General features: G+C 40.0%; 1 protein-coding gene across 2 annotated transcripts in view; it reads left to right on the top strand.

The window, feature by feature from the left end:
* Positions 1–4,980: 4,980 nt before the first annotated feature.
* nlgn4xa (neuroligin 4 X-linked a) overlaps positions 4,981–26,949 on the top strand; it is a 73,343-nt gene continuing 51,374 nt past the window's right edge. The window contains exons 1-3 of one of the 2 annotated variants that reach the window (XM_086068544.1): positions 4,981–5,362; positions 12,910–13,584; positions 17,693–17,752. In XM_086068544.1, coding sequence (XP_085924670.1) covers positions 13,140–13,584; positions 17,693–17,752 — 505 coding nt within the window. In that variant the 5' untranslated portion in view covers positions 4,981–5,362; positions 12,910–13,139. The remainder of the gene's footprint in view (positions 5,363–12,909; positions 13,585–17,692; positions 17,753–26,949) is intronic. The other variant, XM_086068546.1, reaches the window with a different exon arrangement.

Below are 26,949 nucleotides of genomic sequence, written 5' to 3'. Positions count from 1 at the left end.
CATTCCTGAGGCATTGGAACCGACTTTTCCAGATACCAAACGTGCGCTGGAGTAGCCCTCTTGTGAATATGAGCTTTGTTGTAGCGTTACTGCTCCGGTCTGACTGGATGCAGATAAGGAGTGAACAAGAAGTGTGTCTGTGCATAACCACTGTGACCAAGGAGAAGTCCACTGTGTTCTCTTGCTTCCAACTGAGCACACAAAGCGAAGTTTTGAAAAATCCCTTGAGCTGTGGGTATACCACTCCAACATGCAACAACTGTTGGAGAAGTGCTTAGGAGTGCAGAGGGAGGAGGTATAAGAGTGTCCCTCACCGAGAAACTAATGACTTCAACTGCATTGTATACGTGCATTCAACAATTGTCATGGGAATTTGTATCATCAAATTCAGTAGGTGGCTTACTTCTGTCTCTGAGAAATCTTTCTGGCTTTGGTGGTGGTCTTTCAGCGTCATTTCTGCAGTCAAGGTAATCAACATGCACAGTGAAGCTTTCAGCCTTTACTCTGAAGTTAAGCCTTAAGGCTTAATTTTGACCGAGATCTTCTTTCAAGACTCAAGAGAAGAATATTTAATTGAAGACTAGGACTATTTTAATCCATTTATTTAAAAAAATAGGGATAGGTGAGTACCTTATTTTAAGTTATCGGAATTGCCTTTAATTTCATGCAAATTTAAGGAAAAATGCTATATTGGGATATATGAGTCATTTTTTTTAAATGATCTATCTTTTTTGTGGGGATTTTAATGGTATTGGTATCTGGTATCAGTGACTAATCAAGAGTTGAGTATTGATATTGGAATCGGTCTGAAAAAAATGTGATGAATCTAGAATTAGGCTTAATCCATGGCTGGATCCCACATCGTATCTGGAAGCATCATTTTTGTTGTTGAAACATCATCAAATGCAATACGGCATTTTTAATTAGTGCAGTGGTGTAGTGGTCCCTGGAGAAGTTTTTTTTCTGCTTCTAGAAAAACGCCCTGTTTTAGAAACGGTGACATGTGAGGGGAAAGCCATCATTTGTAATTACGCACAATAATAAAAATGATCATGAATGAATTAAGAGCAGTTTGTAGTATAAAATGTATTTATTGTGAGGTAAACATGAATAATATGTTATCTACCATAAAATTAAACTACATAATATAAGTTAGTTAGGGCTATATTACTTTAAGTTATTGTATACAGTATACAATAACTTGGTTAACATTACTTACCTACCTTACCTAAAAATTAGGTAAGGGGGGGAGGGGCTTCATAGACACTGAGATAATCTCTGGTCCTGGCATTTATTACAATTTCATTCATCTAACGTTGCAGTCTGACATAATAATCTTTGCAAACTGGGTTAATTATACAATGACTGAAACAATTACGGGGGTTCCCTACATGAGTGGTTCTCAAATCGGAGTACGAGAAAACACATCAGGGGGCACATGGGATTTTAAAATGTTTTTAAAAAGTAGAGGGTACATCACTGAAAAAAAGGTTGAGAACCACTGCCCTACATGATCCTAACCTAGCAAGTTTAGGGCTAAATTGCTAACTTTAGGGTAACGTTACATTTCACAACTTTAGCCTAGCCGAAACACACAGTTTAACTATAATGTATTGGCGACAAAAACCTCCTCCTTGCATGCCGTCACTCACTGGAAAGACGTTTTATTTATTTCTGTCTCACGCACATTTACATTCATCTCAAAGGAGACGGAGCAACCTGTCAATCAACGAGATTGGCATTGGCATCCACGCGTTAGCAATAAAATCCTCGGCATGACCTGCCCTACTCATTCTCTGATCAGTTCTCATGCCTCCAATTAACCAATAGGACAGCGAGTGCAGGCCAGCCAGTTAGGCCCCGTCCTGACGGAAGCAAAGCCGGCTTCGTTCCTCAAACAAATCTCGCACACACAGAAGCATTTCAAGACTTGCGTGTGTCCAAAAAGAAATGCTGAGGACGTTTAACGGCTGCAATGTATACGCCAAGTCTGGAGTGGCGCTGTAGCGCAGCCACAGGGAGTTAACGGAAAGCGTAGAAGAAGAATCAGCGAACTTTATTGCAATCTACAGAACACGGCTTTGCATGTATCAAAACAACAGGAAAAAGACAAACAAGTGATTGAAGTACAACACCGCGTCTTAAATGTGGGAATGAAGAAGCAAAATATTTTGCTGCAAAAGCATAAGCAAGCTAAGGAGGCTGCGCAAAACGACTACGACGCGGCTATCCGCCATTGTTGTTGACAGACGGCCTGAACGGTAAGAAACTTGTGAGGATACATTGAAACTGGCTTTCGTGTGGACGGGGCAGCGGAGGGTGGTTCATGGCCATGGATCTATATATTACTGGATAGCCGATAGCAGAGCCCCAGCTCTGGCAGAGCCGATTCAGTAATATATACAGATCAGTGGTCATGGCTGAACGGTGCGCAAAAACTGCGCATCCAGGAGGATTCAGAAGTGGGTAGACGCAAAATTGAGGATTTACAAGTGGTTAGATGCAAAACTGACTGAAAAAGAAGTGGCTATACGCCGCATACCCTGGACTTCATCACTGCATCTCCGAAGTTGTGATGCTGTTCACCTGAAACACAGCAATACTACGCTTGGAAAACCCGTTGCACAACCCAACACACATTGCGTGACATTTCAGTGACGTTCAGTTGTGTCGCTCTGTGTACAGTGGGAGGTATACCTCAAACAACTTGTGCTGGGTTGATTAGGGAAGTTAGTAACTTCCAATGTTCATTTTTGCTTGTAGTAGGCTAAATAAATACATAGAATGCCAGGCAGAACCTTCAATTGCAAGGTTCCTCTCTTGCGGAACCGAATTCCAGATTTGGTCCAGGGGGGCAGAGGCATTCCTACTATTTAAGAGCAGACTTAAAACCTTGCTCTTTGATAAAGCTTTTATAGTCACGGATGACTCAAGCTTGTCCTGAGTCATCCTTTTGTTATGCTGCCATAGGCCAAGACTGCCGGGGGATCTTCTGTGACACGCCGAGCCCCTCTCACTTCCTCTCTATCGCTACCTTGTCACATTCATATGCTGTCCCTGGATGTCACTGAGCTCTCTACAGAAGTATCTGGTTTAAAGGCACAGTACAAGTATAAACGGATTCTGCATCTTTTCTCTATTGTCCACATTTTGGGAACGACATGGTGTTGTAAGTTCAAAGGTAGGGGAGACCAGGGCTAGTTGTATCACGGGTAAGTTGTCACATTGCAATTTTCTTGTCCACCAGAGGACGCAACAAAAAAGTGGAATACTAGTTTTTCTTCGTCTAATGGTCAGGGGTTGTGTACTATCTGAGAAGAGAATAGCACATTGTGAGCGGAGATGAGTGGCAGTTGCTTGTTTTGCACAACCCAAAATAAAAAAAATTCAACTTCATATATTTTGAAACAGGCCTGGTACATAGACAAATTCTAGGAGCAAATCATGTGGACTCGTTAGAGGAGAGATTCAGGTATCTTGTCATGCCTCAGTCACTGCTCTGTTTTAAACTTTAAACTAGAGCAAGTATTAGCCGACATGGTCGTTTGGGGCAACTTGTATCAATCATTTTAGTGTTTGTTGTCACATATGCAAAGAATGGTCCAATTAAAAATGCAAATCTGGCAACTCTGACAAGAAATATGTGTAAAGAAGGATCCTTTAACCCTCTGATCAAGGTTAATATTGAAATGTGCAATGAATATCTGTGTTGAATGGAAAACGTAGTTGATTGACAAGTACGCTAAATAGACAATACATAAATATAATTATTGATGAATAATAGATAAACACACACAGCCTTCCATTTATTACAAGTTCAAACAGTTATGTATATATTTTTTTTACTGTACATGCATTTTGATATATGACTAACTATAAATATGTACAATAAAAATAGTTTAATAGTCTAATTTACAGGTGACTGCTGTCGAGGTAGGCTAGCTACTGGTGCAGCTAAACAGGTAACCGAGTCACCCCCAAGTCAGTAATCAATGCCTCTGTGGTAGCTAACAAGCTTACAAGCCATGCTAATTGCTAAGCTAGCTAAGATTGACAAGACTAGTCCGTAACACGAAAATTGCCTGGGTGATCAAGTTTTCACTGACGTGCGGCTGGAATGACGTTAAAGCGGAGCATATTCAACTCCGCACAGCCAAATAGCAGGCAAATTATTAAGTGTTTGGATTCTGGTGAGAAAATTACATTTGCTAAAGTGAACCCGTAATTAATTACTGTAGCCTACACTACTCCCTATACGTCAGCCAGGAGTGGCCATAAAAAGGTAAAAGTATATTAATATAGCATAGAATGTTTATTATTTCAGTAGTGTTATTTGTTTGTTTTGCTGAGTTTTGACTTTGACTTTTGAGGGCTGCACAAAAATATTCTGAAAAATATGTTTTTTCTTAAATCTATTTAGCTTTTCTTCTAGACATAAAATGACAGTTTGCTGCTATACACAATGGGAATTTATGAAATAAAAACTGTTGATTATATTTACGTAACAAAGAAAAACAACGGTTCATTTGTTATATTGTCATTTTTTTATTGTTTTATAAAAACCTTGCTTCAGTTTCCTGGAATCAACCTGCAAAAATAAATACATTCATTAAATAAATAAATAAATAAAACTCCACAAAATTAGGAAGTTACTAAATTTAAGGCCCTGTTCTGCAAAACCTTTCCGCAAAGAAAAATATATATCTATATAGGGTATTGTCTATACCCTATATATTTCGAGCATTGAGTGTTTGACCTGACAGCGATCTAATATATATATATATATATATATATATATATATATATATATATATATATATATATATATATATATATAACATGATCCATGTTGATTGTACTTGCACTTGTGTGCATGGAAAATGAACAGTAGGCTATGTAAATGTGAATAACTTGACTGTGTTGTGATTTTGTGTGTGTGTGAGAGAGAGAGAGAGAGAGAGAGAGAGAGGGAGAGAGAGAATGAGAGACAAGAAAGAGGAATAGAGAAGAGAAAACGAGGGGGGATAGAGAAAGAACGAGAGAGAGAGAGAGAAAGAGAGAGAAAGAGAGAGAGAGAGAAAGAGAGAGTCTCCTGCTTTCTTTATCACTAATCTTGTCCCGCCAATGCACTGCCTGGCATCACAGTTGGCTCCATCAGTTTCCAGTGCCGCTGCAGTGACTCACGGAACATCATCTGCGATAATAAACGCGCGTGTATCTTCTGTACACACAGGATTTATAAGAGTTGTGCTGCATCGTGCGCGCGCGTTCTCACTTGGGATTTCGACAGCACTCAATTTAGTGGACCTGGATCTAAATGCACGTCTGTCTGGACCTGCAGAAGGGAGTTAAAAGGGCTGAGGTAAGAATTTTCTGGACGCCGATGCGGCGCTGTCATTTTCTGCGCTCTACTTCTTTACTCATGTCAAAATGATCTATTTACAGCACGCATGTGCTCGTTCCATAGCCTTTGAAATCGGCAAACGGAACAGTTTTCTCGCAGGCTTCAAGCTGCGTTGGTGCACTTGCGGTTGCGCTCAAATTGTCCGAGAAACGGACGCATCGGTCGAATGATTGAATGACAGAGCAACGGAGGAGACTCATCACGTGGGCGCGCACATTTATTGTTGGTGCGTCTCGCAGGACTCCGCGATGTGCGTCATTTTCTGTTTAAACAGGGCAAACGCAACAGCGCGTTCACTTTTTTTTTATTGGGGGGAAGGGGGGGGGGGCAGAAACACATTTATGCCCCCCCCCCCCCAACACCTCCCTCAAGTGTGTGATCAAAATGCAGACTGGCACCCCTCTGCACTCACGCTTTTTGCCAAGCAACCACAAGATGGTGGTGTGTGTTTTTGGGCGGGGGTGGAGGCGGCGGTATATGATCTCCTCCATTTGATGCAGCACCCGTAGACATGGTGGAAGTTTTCAGTTGTTGAAAATTGGAGCGCTGCCTCGCACCACCACTTTTTAAACATGTAGTATATCTCTCATGAGGATATTCAGCTTTAGAGTTTGCTGCACATTTTCTTTTGCTTAAAACGTACATATGCAGACACGCAAGGAGAGATGCCAGAGTGAACCGGGTAGCAAAGAGTGACTCTTGAGTTGGAGCCTTGCTCAAGGGCACCTGGACAGCCCTACCATTTCTCTAATGAATCGATAACATATACACATGCACATATGTATGACACAAAATGCAAATTTGTGGCTAAGAAATAGATTTTGGCCAAAATAAAATAGACATAATATGTGTATGGCATACTTACTGGAAACTGCACTATGATGTCCTTAAGGTCAGTGAAGCAACCTGGCTTTCAAGAGATATAAAAACCTCTTGATAATGATTCTGTGAAATGTTAGAATTTTGAGAATGTCTTTTCTCCTCCCAAGCCTAAAATAAAATCCAATTTGTCCCTGTCCATCTTCCACTTTAATGGTCTGTAGCGAGAAGTACAGTGGGCCTCGCAAAGGCCTATTCGTGGTTCGGCACCCACAAATTCAGAGACGGATTCACCAATTTGCAGTGTTTGTGTTTTTTCTTTCGTTTTTTCTCTCCAAGTGCATCTATAATAGCTACCAGTTATACGTGGATTTGGGGTTAAGGTTTGATTCTGTCCCTATCCCCCACAATTAGTGGGGGTCCACTATATTCAATAATTACAACTCTATGGTTTGAAGTCACTTAAATAAATGATCTATAAATACATGAATATCTACTGCATGGCAAATGTTATTTATTTGATCAGTCAGAATTCAATTTTAATCACATGTTGTTCCTATTCATCCTGCTGGGATCTGCTGAGATCAGAAAAATCATGATATATTTTTGTGTAGATCAAAGTTATCCCAATCCTGTGTGAATCAACAGAACCCAAATGTTTCTTTCTAAATTCAGGATTTTTAAGTTGTATTTATGTGAAGGTCATTGCTAAAAACATGTGCAGATGGGAAACTGTTTGTGGAGATGCAGCCTATAACTTGTTTGGTTTTTTTTTGCACCATTTCAGTATTGCAGATTTTTATTTTTTTGGGCATGAGTCACTCCTCTGAGAACCAGTACCCTATTTAACAACTTGAGCGGTTATTGTGACGTGCCGTTAGCTGGCTAGCTAAGGCTACGCCCCAAGAATTCATCTTCGTATTCACACGCGTGCCACAAGGCATGCTTTATGTTTATTTTAAGGTGGGTTCTAACTCCGAACCTATTTGATTCTACAAAAAAAAAAGATGTCATGATTGTGATTGCATGTGACAGACTTTCAAGATTACAGGGCGTTTTTTTTTAATCATCCGTCTTCCATCTTCCTGGATTCAGCATGTCATTTTCAAAAGAACAACAAATCACTCGACCCATACACGCTGCATCTGTCCAGTCATTTGTGATTGTGTGGCCAGATTTAGTAGGATTTTTTGTGTGTGTCTTTTTGGCAAAGTGCACATTTTGCTGGGTGACACTTTTGTCATATAGCAAATAAAAGAAGCATTGTTACAAACACTCCAGAAAGTATATACAGATGCTCTTTGGGTATATGTCATGGATTGTTCTTTTTTTTTTTTTTGTTGGCTAAAGGAATATATTGAACATAATCTTTGTATTTATTTAGGTCAATTTTGTTTTTTATTAACACTTTATAGAATTAAATATTCACAAGATCATTGCTCAAAGGCCCGTGAACAAAAGAAGTTGAACACGCGCTAATAAAATTAAATGGTGAAATATGCAATACATTGTCCAGACTAAAACACAACACAATAAAATGGAGAAAGTCAAAACAAATACAATAAGAATGAAAGCAAATAGGACAAGCTCAGTTTGTCTTAAAAGTCAAGTCAACCAAGTGTGACTTCAGAAGCAATTTATTTAAATCTACTCTTCAGATCAGTACGCTTGTGGATTCGATAAGCAATTTTATTAAATGGTGTGTAAAAAGATAAACATTGGATGTTGCTACAAAAAAAACCAAAATGCAAATGACATGGCGTTGATTCAGAAACAAATTTGAGATGGAGCTCATCGCAGCAAGTTGTGATTATACCTCAAGTCAATTTCTGTGAAGCATCCTCAAAGAAATATTGGCAGGAATATAAAGTATAGCAACAGCTATATTAGTCCAGCAACAACAATTTCTTGGCTTCGAATTGCTTAGTCAGGAACAAGAAGTGTTGCAAACACCAGCTGCTCTTTAAGATTTTAAACAAGAGAGCGTTCACTTGAACTCTTTTTATATGCACTCATTCTTTTCTAATACCAAAAGGGGAAATACAGTAAAAAATAAACTGTTTATATGGCTGCTGTAAATTTTCCATATAAACACAAGATCAAGTACTGTAACTACGTCCTTGACTCCTGACTCTTTAAAAATATATATACTATTATCATTGTAGAGGAAAATAAGTTGGTGCAGTCATTCCACTTCCAAGAAGGGAAATGTCAAGGTCTGTGTAACTGTAACTTTGTGGGTTCCTGGAAAAAAAAAGCACAGTTACATTGAAGTATTTTACCTATGCATGGCTTTCAACTGGTCTTGAGCTGGAACAACATTTTCACCCATGCTCATTAAGTTATGACTCATTTTTATAAAAGTCAAACCAAGCTCATGTATTTTTAAAAAAACAACCTCTGTGATCCTTTTTACACACAATTAAATAATACATAAATCCACTCAGAATTCATTTCGGAGCACCTGATTAAGAGCAAAGCAAAATAAGGCTAAATAACTACTTACAGTAAGTCTGAATTAAGCCCAAAATGACAAATGCGCATACAAAAGTCAGTCATTTAAATATCAAGATCACCAAATTAGCTTTTGCACTTAAATGCATTGTGCCCGAACTTTGGAGGAACATGTACAAAATTATCAATATTAAAACAAAACATATTAAAAAAAAACAACAACAAAAACGAAGAAGACCCTACACATTACACACAAATATTTCTGCCCCTTTTTTTTTATCCTCGCTGTACACAAGTCCACATTTTTAATTAAAACCTCTGGGCTTATTACACGTTGCAATTGCGAACATTGGAACACGTTTATTTTTGTCTGTAAACACAGAGAGCAGGTTCACATCTTAAAAGTGGGTCACGACCCGTCACTTTAGAATTGCTGCGTACCTTGAGGGGGAGAGGTTTCCTCATATTGTCGCCCTGATTGGGATTGTACGTTTACAAATGGAAACGCATCAACCAACACAATATGGTCAAATATCGTCACCCTCTTAAATTAATTGCCTATGTCATTTTTTTGGGAAACACATTTTTTTGTGTCTCTCTTCATGATGCAAATGGTTCATTACATTTTTTGTGTTTCCTAAAAAATATGAAAAAATGACTTAGGCGATTATTTTAAGAAGATAAACCATGAGAAATTTTCAACTAGCACAATCACAGGGCAATCCTGCAGCATCTTCTTCGTTCAGTCTCCGACAAGATGTGGCAGGAAAGAATTGACGGTTTGTGCATATATTTATTGCGGTTCCTTCTGGTGTGTGTGACTTTGCCACTGGGGTTCAGTATAATACACTTATGCAGACACAAACTAAGAAGAGTTTCACAACTACTGTAAATGACTCAATTAAGGTGCCATGTTGCTCCATCGTTAATGTTCAAATATCCTTTGACACACCTCGTGTGTAAATCCCGACATGTATAGGTGAATAATTGTGAGCAGCTGTAGTTCAAAGTGCCAGTAACGTTTTGCCGATAAGACCTAAGCAGCCTCGGGCTGGATTGTGTTGTGATTGAAATGCAAATGGTAACGCACTCCTTCATTGGTATTCAGAAGACCGAGCGAGCTGTTATAATCAGTAAGAGTGAGAACAATGTACGCCATCCTCGTCCAAAGAGAGCAGCAGCGGTGGCGGTTTGCGCGCATCACATTCAGCCCCCTCACTCGCCATATAGGGCAATTTATCATTATGTACCACATTAACACAAACACTGTACACTGTGTCTGTTCATGGAAAAAACATTTACAAGCCTATTACCTTGCTTGGACTATGAGCAACAATTGCAACGGAGGAAAGTGTCGCCGCATTCATCCTTTTAACCCTTGAATGTTTTTGTGCTACCATGTGGCCGCTATTACTCCTCTGTAGAAGTTAATCTCATCATTATGTAAGCACTTAAATCAACAGTGAATGATGGAATACCCTGTGGTTGTATCCAAAATACTTGAGGCAAGTCATCTTTTGCTGTAAATATGCTAGAGAGGAGAATAAATGAACTTGAAAAGTCTCATCCTCAAAGAAGTATTTACCAATTAATTACCAATTATGTATCCAGGTGTATTTTTCTTTCCTCTAATGTTTCTAAACGTGAGCTTGCAGCGTTTTTGGCCACAGTGTCTTGTAACGATGACAGATTCGGGATCATTTGTATGCTTCACCGGGTTGTAAAATTAACATGACATCCATTTTTGCCCTGGTGACTCCAAATTGCTTACTTAAGGGACCCTATTTTTGTAGATAGGCGCCCATTCGCTCAATAGAAAAAAGGTGCATCTTCTTAATAATAATAATAATAATAATAATAATACATTTTATTTGTAAATCACTTTACGTTTGACATCAAACCTCAAAGTGCTACTGTGTGTAACATAAAACCCACAATAAAACCAAATGTGTTAAAAAAAATGCAGACAGTAAATGCAACAAAAAAACAACAACACTATAAATAAGATAAAACAATCATAAAAATCGAATGAAAAATCTTAATTTTCCTCCCTGTGCACATCTAATTTAGCGTGTGTGTGAATTTGGTAGATGCGCTACATTTTAGACTCGCAAAAAGCAGGTCTAACTCGTGGTACAAGTGGTGTAACGAAATTTTGGTAGATTTAAACAACACGGACAGAGAATTATTCCATTGAACAAATTATTATCATTATCATCTTAAAAATATTTTAATAGTACTCCCCAACCTTGTGGCACGTGAGACAAGGGGGGCAGGGCATCACACAAGGATGCATGCATGATCAGGCGTGCAATTGCCCACGTCAAGTATGTGGCCAACTACATCATCCGCAAGAGGAGATTTTGCAGGTGACCTGTATAAATGCACCGAGCGCACGCCAATCTTATGCACGGACTTCAGAGAGTGAAATTCTGCTTCCGCAATGCCATGGACTGTGTGCACTTTGACTGCCCTGGTTTTAATGTGAATACGGGGAGCCACTTCGATCGGCCGTCTGCATTCCGTCAAACAACAGCGCAAAACACCCTGTTCTATCTGCACACAATTAGACGGTGCTTTGCTCGAGACTTGCTCTGTGCACGAAAACAAAGTCTTATTTTTGTTTTCTACATTGTATAAAAAAAATTCAATATCTGTTGTCAATTCAGACTTTTTTGGGGTCTACCAGTTGGCAAGAAAAATTGGGATGGATGGAAGATTATAAAGGGATAGCGAAGTGTTCATTTTAATTTAACTAATATAACAAAGGTCTTTTGAGGCTACATTGGAACGAACCTCGGGCTGAATATCACATTAATTAAAAAAATACATTGTCCATCGTGCTACAGGAGACAGATCTTCCCATCCAAGCTTCAGGACAAACTCCAGACATCATATTCCATCAAGCGGAGTTGAAGCATGTTGAACCCTTTAGCCCCTGATGATGCTGTGGCTTTGTTCTTGCCTGCACACAGCTTTAAATCCCAACGGGAGGCTTTAAGAAGTGGAGCGTTTTGTCTGCCCATTAATGGTCTGCAGGGTTTTAGTTAAAAAAATACCCCAGATGCTTTAACCCGCACCCGCACGCTTAGAATGCCCTGTACGGATTGAACAGGCGTCTGTCACAAATAGACCAGCTGCACATTTTTAGTGCGGAAGGGGAGGGCTTCTGGGATTCTTCATCATGCTACTTCTTGTGGATTTCTGGTGTATTAGCATTTATACAGATTCAGCATTTTATTAGGGTTCTTAAACGACAAAATTGGTTCATTTGGAGTTTTAGCCCACTGCACCGCTTGAGGCTTGGGGTTAGACACAGATCAACCACATACTGTAGCGAAGATTCCAGTTGTTTACCCAAGGGTTAAAAAAAAGCCTCAAGTCACAAGAAAGAAAGTTTTTATCTCACTATATGAAACATCTGCAGATGTTAGATTTGTGACCTGCATATGCACAGATGGGCTTGCTTGGGGGGAACAAAGACAAGATGCCTGGAGGTCCTGTAGTGTAAGACACTCTGGCATCCATATTCAAGAAGTAAAAATTACGTATTGACTCTCCAGCTTTATAAGATGGAACACAGACAAAAAGAGAGCACACGCCATTTTTTTACGTTTCCCTCAGAAAAAAAGCTTGTTACCAAAATAAAACCAGGCTCATTAAAGAAATCTGTGTCCCGAAATTTCTTCATTATTCTCCACCTTAATCCTGACAACATCTGGAATTGTCAAGATGATTCCGCCTCAAATAACTCACTTCAAAGTCAAAGTAATCATCGAGATTAGACATGGGCAGTCGTGTTGACTGATCTGATGTCAGATCCAGGATGACTCAGCAAGTTGAGTGGCTCTGCTTATCCTGGGTTCCGTCTCAGACGGCATCAGATTCAGATCACGTTTGAAAAGGCACTGGCTTGTCCTTAAATGAAGTCTGATGTTAAGCCGGATGTCCTGCCTATTTATGCAATGTCCTGCACTGACTTTGAAGACCACCTGTGTAGCATTTCATTAAAAAGTCAATTGTTTTTGGTGTGTGTGCGTGTGGGGGGCTAGGAAGTGCTACTAATGTAATTTGCGTCCTTTTCAACACATTTTCAGTGTTCAGCGTTACTGGCATAGAATCACATCTAATCAACTTAATACATGTAAGATGTAATACATGTTTGTTTGTTAGCATTTAAGCAGGGTTCAAACCAAAAGTCATGTCACTCACGTTTCCCCCTCCAATTTCAGGCTCCCATCAAGCTGGAGCTGAGGCAACCACGTCCAAGATCATCTTCTCTTCTGGATGTCCGGACCTGAGCGACTCAGGATGGGAAATTCTGAGAATGCCACCTTGTTTTGCCAAGACGCTGCCTCTGCCTCCCAGCTTTTAGCCTGAGGACGAGAAAGAACCAAAGGGGCGTCGAGGCACCCGAGGGTGGACTTTAACCACTGCAGACTTGGCTCAACACAGCAGGAGCATGTCTGCTGGCAGAAGCCTTTCATGGATGCGTTCCAACATGGCTTTCCTGCTGCTCTGGATGGGATTCATGTCCATCTGTGCGCTCGCAATCCAGAGTCCACAATACCCTGTGGTCACCACCAACTATGGAAAGTTGCGAGGAGTCAAAGTCACTTTACCCAATGAGATCCTGGGACCAGTGGAACAGTATTTGGGGATCCCTTATGCGTTGGCCCCAACAGGGGAACGCAGGTTTCAGGCACCGGAGCCCCCGATGTCCTGGCCGGGCATCAGGAACGCTACTCAGTTTGCTCCCGTTTGTCCTCAGTTTTTGGAAGATCGCTTCCTACACAATGATATGCTCCCCGTGTGGTTCACGGCCAACTTGGATACACTGGTGAGCTACGTTCAAGAGCAGAGCGAAGACTGCCTTTACCTGAACGTCTATGTGCCCACTGAGGACGGTAGGTCCAAGATTTTATTTTTTTAGAGGCTGGATGGTCTTTTAACGCTTGCACTTGCATCCCACGATGCAAAACTGTTTTCTTTCTTGATTTTATATCTGAAATTAGATTTAATATTAATATAAAAAAAGAACCATTTCTGGAGCTTAGTACAGGCAGAGTCTGTCCATTCCTGGGAATTTTACAATGTTAAGAGCTAGGGTTCAAAGGTTTAAAAGACTAATTTAGCAACTTCCCCACAAGCAACTCACTGTGTTGTTATCCACTATTAAACATTTTGTCGTCTATGACCCCGGATTCTCTGGTTAGAATAATTCAGTCACCTTTGTTGACTTATGTAGCTGCAGATTTGGGTGGATGTCGGGGGAGCTGGCAGGTCAAGGAGGGCCTGAGAACTTTTGCAAGAAGGAAACCTTTTTGGTTGTGATGTTGAACAGTTATCGGACTTTTAATATGCTGAGCTACAATTTTGTCAGATAGTTTGCTGTTGTGTCAACGTAGTGGCAGAGAGATTGTCAAAAGCAATGTTTTTAAGATCAGCAGGGACAGACAAGTCCATTCCAATATACAATAAGTGCTCCCTTCACCTCCCATCATCCTTTATTTACCCACCCAGCGATGTTTTGTAATAGCCTGTCAGTCAAGGATCAGGGAAAGAGTTCAAGTTTTGTCACATCTCAAGTGGATTGACAGATTAAGTGACATTCATTCTTTATTTGAGTGGAGATTTGAACGCTGAGGTCCACTTTAGAGCCGGAGCAGTGACAACGCTAAAACAAGCGCTGTCACACTCAAAGGCAAAAGAAAAGCTCAAGAAAAAGTCAAACACGTGGAGGCGTTCCTTAAGGCTGTGTCCAGTTCTGATTAAGTGTGTGCGTTTCAAGTACATCGCATACAACAAACCAAATGTGCAATACAGAATAATACAAAAATGAAATCTTGCATACTATTTTGTTGACTTTGACTTACAGTACTCTTTCCACCTATTGATTTAAATGAGAGTAAACTCAGCATCATTCCACTGACCATTGTTTAACGTTGTATGGAGCAACCTCGGTCTCTGATTCGTCATCCCCCGTGTCAACCTTTGTTCCCTGGGCCAAAGCAGTCACAAACTGAAATTATGGTTACAAGACAAGGCTGAGAACTCTTAAATCGATATTTATTCTCTGTACTTTTGCTGTGTTTAGATATAAAGCAGTCGTTTTTTAATGTGTTTATTTCAGTTGTAGCACGCCTTGAAGAAAAGAGAAAAATCATGAGAAGCGATCATTTTTTTGAGGCGCAGGTGTTTATTTCATCACCTGGTTAAAGTATCCTCCCACCATTTTGCGGTTCATCCTTTTCATGCTTGCAATATAGACGGGGAGGGAGAAGTCAAGTCAAAACATTCTTTACAATAATATATTCTATGCGCCCCAACTGGTCTAAACTTAGCATTCTGATTAATATTAGATTTGTAGAATATGAATAAAGCAGAAAAATCTACCAGTTTTGATCAATTTCAAGGGGCGGCCATTTCTTGTTCTTGCCTTGCTGTCAATTGAAAATGACATCACAGTTGCTCAGGCCTTCAGATAACGACCAATCACGTCTCGGCTTGCAAACGTCATCAAAATGTTATGAATCGATGGAGTTTAACCGCCTTAAAATATTGTATAAAGCCCATCATGAAATTTTTACCAGTCAATGGACTATATGCCACGGAGGAGGCGGGACTTCCGACTTCCGGGTTTTCACCCATCAACTTTGTTTCCGTTTCCGGTTTGCCACGTGTGGGCCGCGTCCCAGTACTTGCGCTTCCGCCTTTGTGCCCCTCGGTTGCGCGTTCCCGTCGACGGGTGCGAGGCTGCGTGCGTGTAGTGTCTGTCTCAGTGTCCGAAGCATTTCAGATAGCCGAGACGCCATCCCGCCGATGAGCGGGAGCGCGCGGTTGGGGGGCGCAGCGGTGGGGGTGCGAGTGTTGGAACGCGGCCAGCAGTGGCCGGAAACGGCGCTTATGTGTGTACAACCCGGAAGTCGGAAGTCCGTGGCATCTACACCATAAACAAACCAAATTTATAAAAGGGGAAAGTGAGTACAAATTCAGAGGAAGAGACATTTTTTCCAAACCTAAATATAGAACAAAACAAAAAGAAAGATGTATTTTAACTCGAGGTGTCAGTCTGTGGAACAATCTGGATTGTAACACAAAATATTCTCTGTCTATTTGTATTTTTAAGAAATGTATAAAAGCACAATTACTGCAAAAGTATATATAGCACAAGGACATGCAGTTGACTTATTTTGAATTATTTTGTCGTATTGTTACACTGAAAGCGTCTTGACCGCTCGCTGTCATGCATTTTGTGTTTTTGTTGTGTTTTTTGGTTTTTTTTGTGTTGATCAGGGGCAGACAAAACACGTTTTACTTCTTTTTGTGCCCTTTCATTTCTTTTACTTTGAATTTGAATATTGTATTATATTGTCTTTTTTCTCTTTTACAAAAAAAATGAAATCACCGATCAAACCCAGAAAACGTGAGCCGTGACAGTTGTTACCTGAGGCCTGAGGCACTGTGATGTCATTTTCAATGGACAGTATGTACAAGGCAAAATGGCCGCCCCCTGAGATGCATAGGATTTTTCTGCCTAATTAATATTCCACAAATACAATATTAATCAGAATACATTGTTTAGACTAGAAAGGGTGCGTACAACATATTGCAAAGAAGACCTTTGACTTGACTTTCTCTGTGTACACCTGCTTCCGTTCTCATTCCAAAAACCTGCACCATATGAGGTGAATTGAAGATTCTAAATTGTTGAACTGTTTGTTTATACGTGCACTACAATTGGCTGCCGACGAGCTCAGGGTGTACCCTTCCTCTCGCCAAAAGTCAGCTGAAATTGGCTTGAGCTTGACTGCAACCCAAGTGAGGATAAGCCGTACAGGAAATAGATGGGTGAGTGTCGGCTTAATAAAGAATCTTCACACAATTTTGCTCAGGTTTGTCACTTCTCGATTACCATCATGTTCCAGCCATGCTCGTGATTTATTTAAAGGAATCTCCGGAAGCAAATTACGTTTTTTCCATAGGTGTTGAAGAAAGGTGTTGCCTCAGTCAAAGCAAGTAATCTTTTTGAACTTTATGAGGTAAAGATAAAACTTCACAGGATCCCCTCGGGAGCAACTGGCCACTTTATGTGAGATGCTGTATTTCTTTTCTTTTTAGATAAACGCCGCTTGAAGAAATTGGGTTGTTTCGTAGAGTTTACATTTTGCATTTACTTATGGCCGTTAATTGTGATTACCCATATGCAAAATGATATCTTGAATTTCTACTAAACAATATTTGGCCATCGTGTAGGCTATACTCTGTGCTGAAATTTCTCGTGGGATGTTAGTGGACCAAAAGAATCATACCGACAATATTCAGCTTGCAAAAGTGAGGCTCATGAAAATAAGGTCAGACGTAGTACAAGGCAAGTGTACCTTTGAATATGTCTGGTGGTGACTCTGTTGTTATTGTTATTTTAATGTTATTGCTTGGACCATAACATGACTGCAGATATTAAAAAGACAAAAATGTTACTAGTACAGGAAGCAGAAGGAAATCTATGCGGCTATGAAGCCTCTGATTGATTAATTAACGACTACGTGGTGCCTCATGAGACTTTTGTACATTGATACGCACATAAAGGACTTCATTTCAATATTTTCCCAGAATTGCATAATACAATTTTCTGTAAATATTGTAATAATGCTGTCCATGTAAATCATGGGCACTGACAAGCCTTGTTGTTCTTTTCACAGCAGCAATCAACTTGCTGGCTTGCTGTGCGGCTACGACAGTTGCAACCTTTCAACTGTGAAAAAAATCAAACGAGAAGTTGTTTTCGCAATTTACTTTTGCATTTAACAAATCAAGGGGAAAATAAATCACTTTTGGGTTTTTCTTTTTTTTCTGCACTTTACTGCTCTGTCAGGCACGGCGCGGTTAACTGAAACGCAATTTGTGTGTGAAGTGTCACAAATGTAATTGCACATTCAAATAACATCACAGCTACATTATTAAAAATTACAGACATCTTCTTGCATTTTCTTTTATGTTTTTCCTCAACACTAGGAGCGAACTATCACAGAAAAGGTGCAGATTTCAACAGTAATGATGGTGGCAGTGATCAAGGTATTTTTCTTTATCTTTTTGCCCAGCAAAATAAAAGCCTAACTCCATTGCATGGCAGAAAACCTCCTCCTACTTTATGTTTTTTGTTTCATTCCCAAAAAAACATCCCAGTAATCACATTAAATCATTTTTTATTGTGTAAGATAGACAACAACAAAAAAAGCTCTGCATTTTATTTTGCATCCTCAAATCAACAAAACCAAATGCTCATTTTCTAACCCAGCTCCTCTCTGCATGACGATAACACAAGTTACCGAGGTGTCTTTCTTGCATTGTAGGGGAGCTATAGAAGACGTTTTAGTTAAAGGTCACCCTCTTCAGTAGGGAGAATGGGCAAGTGGCCAGAAAAAGCGCTGACATTTCTGAATCAAATTATTATGGGCAGTTGTTCATTTTCCATTTTCTTTTTTTTCCCTCTCTCTTTTAAAAAACAAATTATGTATATTGGTCTGTACTGGCAATGCTCACTGCACATTCTTCTGCATGGGTCGGCACTAGCAAGGAGGTTCTGCAAGCTGTGTGGCAACCGAGTCTCCTTTAGGGAGATGTCTACTAGTCACTCATCTTGGCTTGTATTTTCGGGGCGTAGGCATAGCTAGCTAGCTAACTGCACGTCGCAATTGTACCAGGTAACTATAGGCTACTGAGGCCAATGAAGGCGAAAAAGTAGTTTAATATCTCCACAATTGAATACGACATACTTCACGGCTCATCTTGCAAACCCGACATGGCGAAACTCTTTCTTTGGTTGTTACCTATTTCCTCAGCACGCGTAATGTCATCTTCAGTCGACAGCAAGTGGAAAAATGTGTTTGTAAATATATTAATTGTCCATGAGAAAGTTATCAAATTAATTCTGGACAAAATATTATCTTCTTACTGCTGAAAATAGCTAAATGAGTCAAGTATCCCTTTAATCACCCCCCCCCCCCCCACACACACACACACACACCTTCGCCTGCCCCCCAGTAGTATAAGCAAGTATATTATCCCATGTGCAAGACAGTTATTGAGTACAGGGTACGTACAGAAAAATATAACGATATGGTTGTGATGTTGGGCTAGACTCTGGAGAAAAGATTCAACTCTAGCAGTGGAGAATGAGAAACTGAAAACCTTGGCATCGTGGATTATTAGACAGACAATATTAAAAATAAACAATAGGAAAAAAGCATTCAATGTAACCTTTATTGGACCGTAGTAACCCAACAGCACAAATTAAATTGTCTGTATTAATGGACAGTTCAACAATTGACAGCAAATTTTTTAGTGTTCAGAAAAATAGTCCAAGAGTTGAGAAGTGAATGTGTTGAATAAATGAATGGACGATGAGTAAGTTGCAAGAGCAAGAAAACAGAGGTGGGCGAGTCAATGAATTTTGAGCGTCAGTCATCGTTAATCGTCAATTATTTCAAACCAAACTAAACTGTAATCATCAATCCACTGAAGTTATTTTAACTGTGCTTCCGTAATAAATTTTCTTTATGAGCATCAGTAAATTACGCATGCACCAATCCGTCAGCCATATTTAACTTAACTAAAAATAATAAAGAGAACCGGCTGCACGAAGATGCAGCCTCCTACCAGCCCGACCAGTGAAGGTTCAAGGTTTAGTTTTGGTTCAGTCTCTCAGTCTCCTGATTTTAGGTCCAGTATAGGCTCATATCTTGCCATCACACCCGGACTGCATAAAAGCAGGTTCAATTAATAATCCGGTACTGATGTTGATTCAACTTAAAATCTCCTGGTGGATGTTCTGTCACTTTTGCCAACCTCCCGCAAGGCACACTATTTTTTTTGTCTGACAGAGGTTCACCACAGTAACTCTAATAATAAAATAAATAAATAAAATAATAACCAAGAGACTGGGCTCTAAAGCACTTCATTTACATTCAAACTTTTCCACACAGTAATACACAATCATATAAATAAGTCACTTCATGTCATTTCACTTGATGAATCATATTTAAAGAAGTATCACATGACCAGAGGTGGGTGGAGTAGCCAAAAATTGTACTCAAGTAAGAGTAGCGTTACTTCAAAATAATATTACTCAAGTAAAAGTAAAAAGTAGTCATCAAACAAAATCACTCAAGTACAAGTAAAAATGAATTCGCTGAAAATAATTCTCAAGTACTGAGTAACTGCTTAAACATGAAGTCATCAGACATTGCTTCATTTTAACATATAGAATAGTCTTTAAAAAAAGGCAATAAGGTTTTTTATTGTCTTAGAACATAAGAAAATATAAATGTGTACAATACTTATACATACATTACATACACTGCACCAGCGATGTTTTGACTGTCTCGCTGAGCCATCTATCAAATCGACCCTGTAGCGACTCACTTCTACTTGGTCGCAAGTTCTCCGGCAGCTTCTCCTCTCTCCCTGCCCCGTTTTCCTCCCGCACTGGTCAGCAGTTTTTCTTTTCTTTTCTTTTGTGCTTGGTTTTAGAGCTTAACAACCCAATTAAAAGTTAATTGTTTGATCAACGCTCCGTCCAAAAGCGAACGGTGGCGCGTGCCCGCGGAAATGCTCCCACACAGTCAGTTAAGCGGCTCGCTTACGTGAAAATACGGTAAATGTAATGTATGAACGGGGCGGCGGGTAACGACTCTCGTGTAGCCCAATATTGACCGTTTGCACCGATGTCACGTGATCACGTGACGGCCCTATGACGGACGGTGGAAGGAAATGATTGTTGAATGGAAGTGGACGCGACCCGAAGCATTTTAGTGACTTAGCGACTGTTATTTTACAAATTAAAAGTTATTATTGCCCATCGAGCCATGGAATCTATTACTTCAACCGAAAGTTGCCTGTCAGTTGAAGTTGCACATTTAGTCGGGGCTCATAGAGCGCGATATTTACTTTAGTTGGAGATCGCTAGTTTAAAAACAGCCCCTTACCTTCCGTTGCATGCCGTTTTTACCAAGTTAATTAAATCGCCGACTTTGCCGGAATTCACAGCGCACGACCTGTATCATTATGTAGTCAATGCCGTCTCTCCTCCTTACGCCGGGGCTGGTTTAAAAGCTGTGTCGCTGGCTGAGTCTCTGAGACGAGATGCTACGCTCATACCGGGGGACAATATACCTAATAAAACGTGTTTATCACGCTAACTGACTTATTTTTACACAGTTCGTTCTAAATTGAAACGCTGTGATGATGTTATGTTACTATGTTTACTAGCATGGAACAAATGACTATCGTAATGGCAAGCTATGCAGTCATTTCATGAATATGACTTTGGCTCCAGAGTGAAAAACTCCAAGCAAAGCAAAATTTGTTGCCACTTTGAAGGGAATTGCACAGACATTTTCTTTGCACACTTTCCCCATTAGTAAGTGTTTGTGTAAAGTGTGTTCTGGAGAAAAAAACATCTCTGGTCTTTAAAATTCTAGCCAAGCATGCACGCACCTTGTCTTGCCCCATCGAGCAGGATGTGTGTCATGAGGGTCATCCGAGTCCGTGTCCCCTCCTACAGCAGGACGAACCGGATCCTCTTGAGGAGTGGCTTCATCTTTGTCGTCCTCTTCCTCCGCCAAATGCTCCGGGCTCTCCTCCCCCGGACTGGCTGGGCGCTGTCGCTGCAGCTGGTGGTGGTCGTGACCGCGGCGACGGCCTCAGGTGTCGTCGTGGCGGCCCGTTTGCCGATTAGGCCCGTCTCACCTCCTACTTCCCCTGCTCCTTCTTCGCCAAAGCCCGTGTTTTTGTGTCCTAAAAACCCAGTGAGCTTGGGAATTTGGCCCATTAGCTCTTTGTCACGGCGCTTTTTTCTTTTTAACCTTTTTTTGAGCGCCGCTCTAAAACTTTTTCTTCGGTGACATAGCTGTCTGTCCTCGCTCGCCATTAACTGTTTTGATATCCCCTCCTGGCGGAGTGGGCGTGGTTAGTAAATTAGTACAGCGGCGAAGTGACTGACAGAAAGTTGAACAAGGGGCACAATAGTATATGAAACTGTTAAGACCTCTGATAGGCAGGTTGGTTATCTCATGCATGATTGACAGAAAAATCAACAAATTGTCTTTTCAAAAAAAATTTATTCTAATGATTCTGATTGGCCCCTGACGACTGTAGGCCCCTGGGCTGCAGCCCAGGTAAGCCCGTGCATTGAAGCGGCCTTGCCTGTGGCAAACTTTCACCAGCCCAGTGTCGCTACGACACGCAACCAGCCGCTTTCGCATTCCACGATGGGCTGAGTGCGCTATGTCACGTGACCGCATGATACAAAAGTTACACTTATTAAAGGTGGGGTCTTAAGTTTTCACTCAGAAATAAACACTTCTTAAAAACTGGATGTATACACATGAAATGGTCGCTGAAGGCAGGCGCAATGATGACGAGAAGCGCGGGGGGTTGAGCCATAGGTTAAGCCATGGGAGGAGTCAGTTTTGAATTGTTTGTTTACAAACACAAATGGTCAAAACTAAAGACCCCACCTTTAAATTAAATACAATACATGAATTAAAAATTGAATAGAACATTTTAGTTTTTCCCATTTGGCCAGACCTTAAAATCAATGATTAAAATTGAATTGGAAATTAGTTTTTCAAAACCTGGTTAAAGATACTTTTTCTTAGCGTGAGAAATTCAAGTAAAGCGTGAGAGCGTGAGAATGAAAAATGCGTGTGTGTCACGCTCAATGCGTGACTGTTGACAGCCCTGATGTATGTAGTAGAGCTTGGACTCGCATCCTAAATCAGCCTTTGCTATTTGTGTTGACATTAACGAATGAGTTTTCCGAAACAGCTGGAATGAGTTACTCATTGTACTCAAAAAACAAAAAAACAAAACAGGCCACAGTTCTGCAAATGAAAAATCCAATTGGAATAAAATGGTAAATGAAGTGCACTTATATAGTGTTTTATCTACACCATACGTTGTCCAAAGCCACATATCAACCTATTTGAAATAGTATCTTCAGTGTACACCGCTGCTACATTCTACAGAATGTTAGGGTTAGTTTAAAATCATTTACTTTAATCTCCAGCATCTCTCCCTGTTTTTTAGCCTTTCATTTCATCCGTGTTCTGTCGTACCAGCTAGCTACTGCTAAGCTATAACCTGGGGGAGTTCGTTTCTCCGGTCCAGCATCCAAGTTTGCAAACCCTTTTGTTGCGAGGACAGCGTGAGAGGCCAACAGCGAAGTAACGACAAGCGTGTTGATGATACACCGCCGAGATGGCTTTATTGACTGACTGCTTCGCAGTTGCCGTTAATGCTCATTAGCTAGCTAAGCATTCCCATACATACGCAAACACTTCTGGGTGTCAGCTCTCGAATACAGCACACCTGTCATGTCCACTCCCCCGCGTTATCATACATAGGATATGCCACACACATTAGTCTTGCCATTCAAACATTCCTGTGACAGTACATTCGACAATACGTTATGAGTCACTGGAATCCAAATATCCAAATTTGGTGATTGTTTGTAACGGTTGTTTCACATCTCAATTCAAGGCGCCAGGCATGGACAGTGTGCACAAATAAATAAATCAATTCACTTTACAGGTCTTTAATTGTAAAACGTCAAGAGGGATGAATTTTTGGCAGGAAATAAACCTTAAACGATGTAATTTAACGTGTTTTTGTTTTTCCATCTTGATCAACGGACTAACACCATTTGTGTATAAAATCTACATTCTCTGTGACACTGTAAATTAGTATGTTCAAGTGGTGTTTCATTGTCACTCCTAGTCACTACAGTAATGACTGTGATTATGTACATTGCGTGAACAGTGACTGAATCGCTGGCCAGTCAGCACAAGTACAGTGTAATCATGCAGGAAAGTGCGCTGTAGGCTTTTTGTGGGAAAAAACAATCCCATCGCGCTAGATGAACTTTGATTTGGTTTGAAAATTGGGGTATCATTTAGATTTTGGTCAACTTTCAAAACAACATTTCCCATTCAAACAATTAAGTTATATTATTAATATTTACAGCAGAGGTATTACATACGGCCCACAGGCCAGATCAGGCCTGCAAAGGGGTTTAATACGGCCGGTGAAATTTTGTACAAAAACTTTTTGGAGTAACGTCGGACTAATTAATCAGCCAGCCACAATCAAAACATATACATTTGTAATTTCACAAGCAATCCTCAGATGAACAGTGCAACTTGTACATGGAATTGTCCTGAATGTCATTATTTTACATTTAACGTAATGTTTGTTGAAAAAAATTAAAATTCAAAACAGACCAACATATATCCAATATAAACATGCTAAATACAACTGGTATCACAAACACATATGACGTCCTAATAACTTCATTAAATGCGCCACACAATGCATTCTGGGAACAATATACAAAATATAAAACAGGTAGATATAACACGACCGAAACTCATATAAGTGTTGCCGTGACCTACTTACGTTTGTGTTATTTTTTGGAACAATGTATTTACAGTTGAGTCCCGCAATTTCAGCGTTGCCCGCAAAAAGCAAAAATCTGTGTATAATTGACGCAGAATGTTTTTAAGTTATATACAATGATTTTATCGATCCGGCCCACTTGGTTTTCCTCCATGTGGCCTCTAAACTAATATGAATTTGAGACCCCTGATTTATAGAATATCCAGGATTGCTTTCACAAAAACGTTATTTACACCACAATGATTCAAGCAACTTTTTTAAAAATAAGTATAAGCAGAAGTTAATCAACACAAATATATGTAACAAATCACATCTATGTTGTGTTGTTCGAACCCATGATTTCCAGGCTAGTCTTATTGTGCCCTCAGCTTGCCAAGGCAGGCATACCAGAAGGAGCAGCACAATAGCCATTGAATTGAAAGTGTGACAAAAAGTGTTTGTTGTTTGTAAATGTAATTATGTAATTGCCATGTTTTTACATAAAGTACAGTATTGCTATTTTTACCATAAAAACAACATTACAGCATTTTTTTTCTTTTTCTTTTTGGTGGTCACGGAACAAATTAAACTCCTATCTCAAGGCTCTACTGTTACCACAAGAATGTAAAAATTTTAAGTGAATAAAGACAATGTTGTTTTAGCTATTACCGTATTTTAAATGACATTTGAAAATAGTAAAAACAAAAAAGTAAGTGGACATTTTAAAAATGGCATAATTTCCGTCTAATTGCTGAAAGTGGAGTTTGTGCTTACCTTATTCAGTGCCATGCCTTGTAATGCAAAATGTTTTAATTGCGATTATGGGTATTGAATGAATGAAGACCCCCCCCCCCCCCCCGGTTCCATACATGTGCAGAAAACAAAACACAAACATAATTTTGAACAAATCAACTAATAACTGAAAAATATAACACTTATTGTTGCCTATCTTAATCAGCAAGAAATACAATTAAATAAATGCAACACTTGCATTATAATTCCTAAATGTTTTATATTTTATCAATGGAACTATAATCCTGAATGATTTTACATTTTAAATTTTAATTAAACCCCAACAGAGAAGAACACAGCTTCAACGCATCATCTAGTCCATTCCGCCATTTTGCACACAAAACTGAAACCTCTCTGTATTTTATATATTTACAGTATTAAGCAAAATCCAGTCATAATAAGTATATTATACCTCAAAGGATCCATTTGCAGTCGCCTTTTTATCTTGCATCCATTAAATAGACAACCGCTTGGATATCCAAGGTCCATTTATGAGTGCTGGGCTACACCCAAGGCCCATTTAGCTGTGCGTGTTTTATTGCCCGTCAGTGGGAAAAGAACAAAATCAGCATAAATAGAAATGTCTCACTTATTGAAATACTCAAACACCTGACACAGGCCGGGCATAATGTTGATGTTATAGCCTCCGGCCTGTCATCGGATGAGGGATTTAGGACGATAAATTGAGCCTGTGTCTGAGGAGAGGAAAACAATTGAGTGATGTGTGTCTGTGATTACACAAGCATGTCGCACAGAATGACAACAAATACTTTATATAGTGATTATGTTGGGAAATCCCTGTGATCCTTCATAGCGAACGGCTTTGTAACAGTAGGAAGATGCAGTGCATTTTGTTTTATTGGTGACAATGACTTGCCACTTTCTGTTATAATACATAGTGGAGAATAAAATCAGAACAGCAACCAAACAGATGGCGCTGGTCAACATGATCAAGTGTTCTCCAAGTGTTCTCCAAGTGGCCTGTGAAGTATGAAGACATGTTTGACTCCTTTCTTTGGGGGTACATGAACAACAAAGTGTTCGGATGAAAAAAACAATTGGATCACTGAAGAACTCAACACACAACAACAGAAAGTCTGGACACCAGGGGTCCATTTCACAAAGCAGGTTTAACAAACTGAGACTAACCCTGAACTTGAGATGGCAAAATCAGCATTTTTGGTTCCAGGACAGCTGATTTGAGTTAGTTTGATCAACGAGTAGTTTCACCTGGAGTTAAGATAGTGCACCACCTCTCTAAAAAGATTGCATCAATGGAGCCCCGATTGGACGAGTCGCCATGGCAACGGGAAGGCAGAGAGCGGCGCTGCCGTCTGCTTTCCCGTTATTTTACCCCTCCCGAATTGGAAATCTTAAATGAATGCGATCATATGGTGAATTTTAACATGTGAAGCGCACTTGACCGCAATTTAGGATCATATAATAAAGATAAAATAATAAAAACTAGTGATGCACCGAATATTCGGCCACCGAAATTTTTCGGCCGAAAATGGCAAAAATAGCCACATTCGGCCGAAATAAAATTAAAGCCGTAAAAATATAGCTGAAATAGGATGTTGTGGTGACGCAAGCAAAAAAAACACTGCAAGCCGCTTCTCTCTGGCTTTTCACCGTGTGAGTTTGCATCGGTCGGTCGCAACAGCTCCCGGGGTCATTGCGTCAACACTTACCGCTTTCTCCGGGTGGAGACAGACCTGTACAGGACTGTGTGACTTTGCAGTCCGTTCCCGAAGCCGATTAGCTGGTGCGAGCAAAAGTATTTTATTTTTAAACGGTGAATATGTGAATGTGCCGATTTTAAGTGCACCGTTCCTTGTCCCGCCGCATGCATCCGTGCCCGCCTGCGAACTGCATTGACAAGTGCAATCGCACCGCCAGAAAATGCTCAACCCTCATTTGGTGTTTAATGTACCATTAGCCAACATGTCTGCAGTGTGGGCACATTTCAATTTATATTGTGCTTTGTTAAAATGGTAGTGCTAAATAAATATTTTATAATAATATTGTAATTTTGATGAATT

This window comes from Leptonotus elevatus, chromosome 2 (assembly GCF_054856555.1).
Source record: "Leptonotus elevatus isolate MCC_2025b chromosome 2, RoL_Lele_1.0, whole genome shotgun sequence".
In the NCBI taxonomy this organism is placed as follows: Eukaryota; Metazoa; Chordata; class Actinopteri; order Syngnathiformes; family Syngnathidae; genus Leptonotus; species Leptonotus elevatus.
The sequence above is the reverse complement of the archived record's forward strand: the minus strand, read 5'-3'. Positions and strand labels throughout refer to the sequence as shown.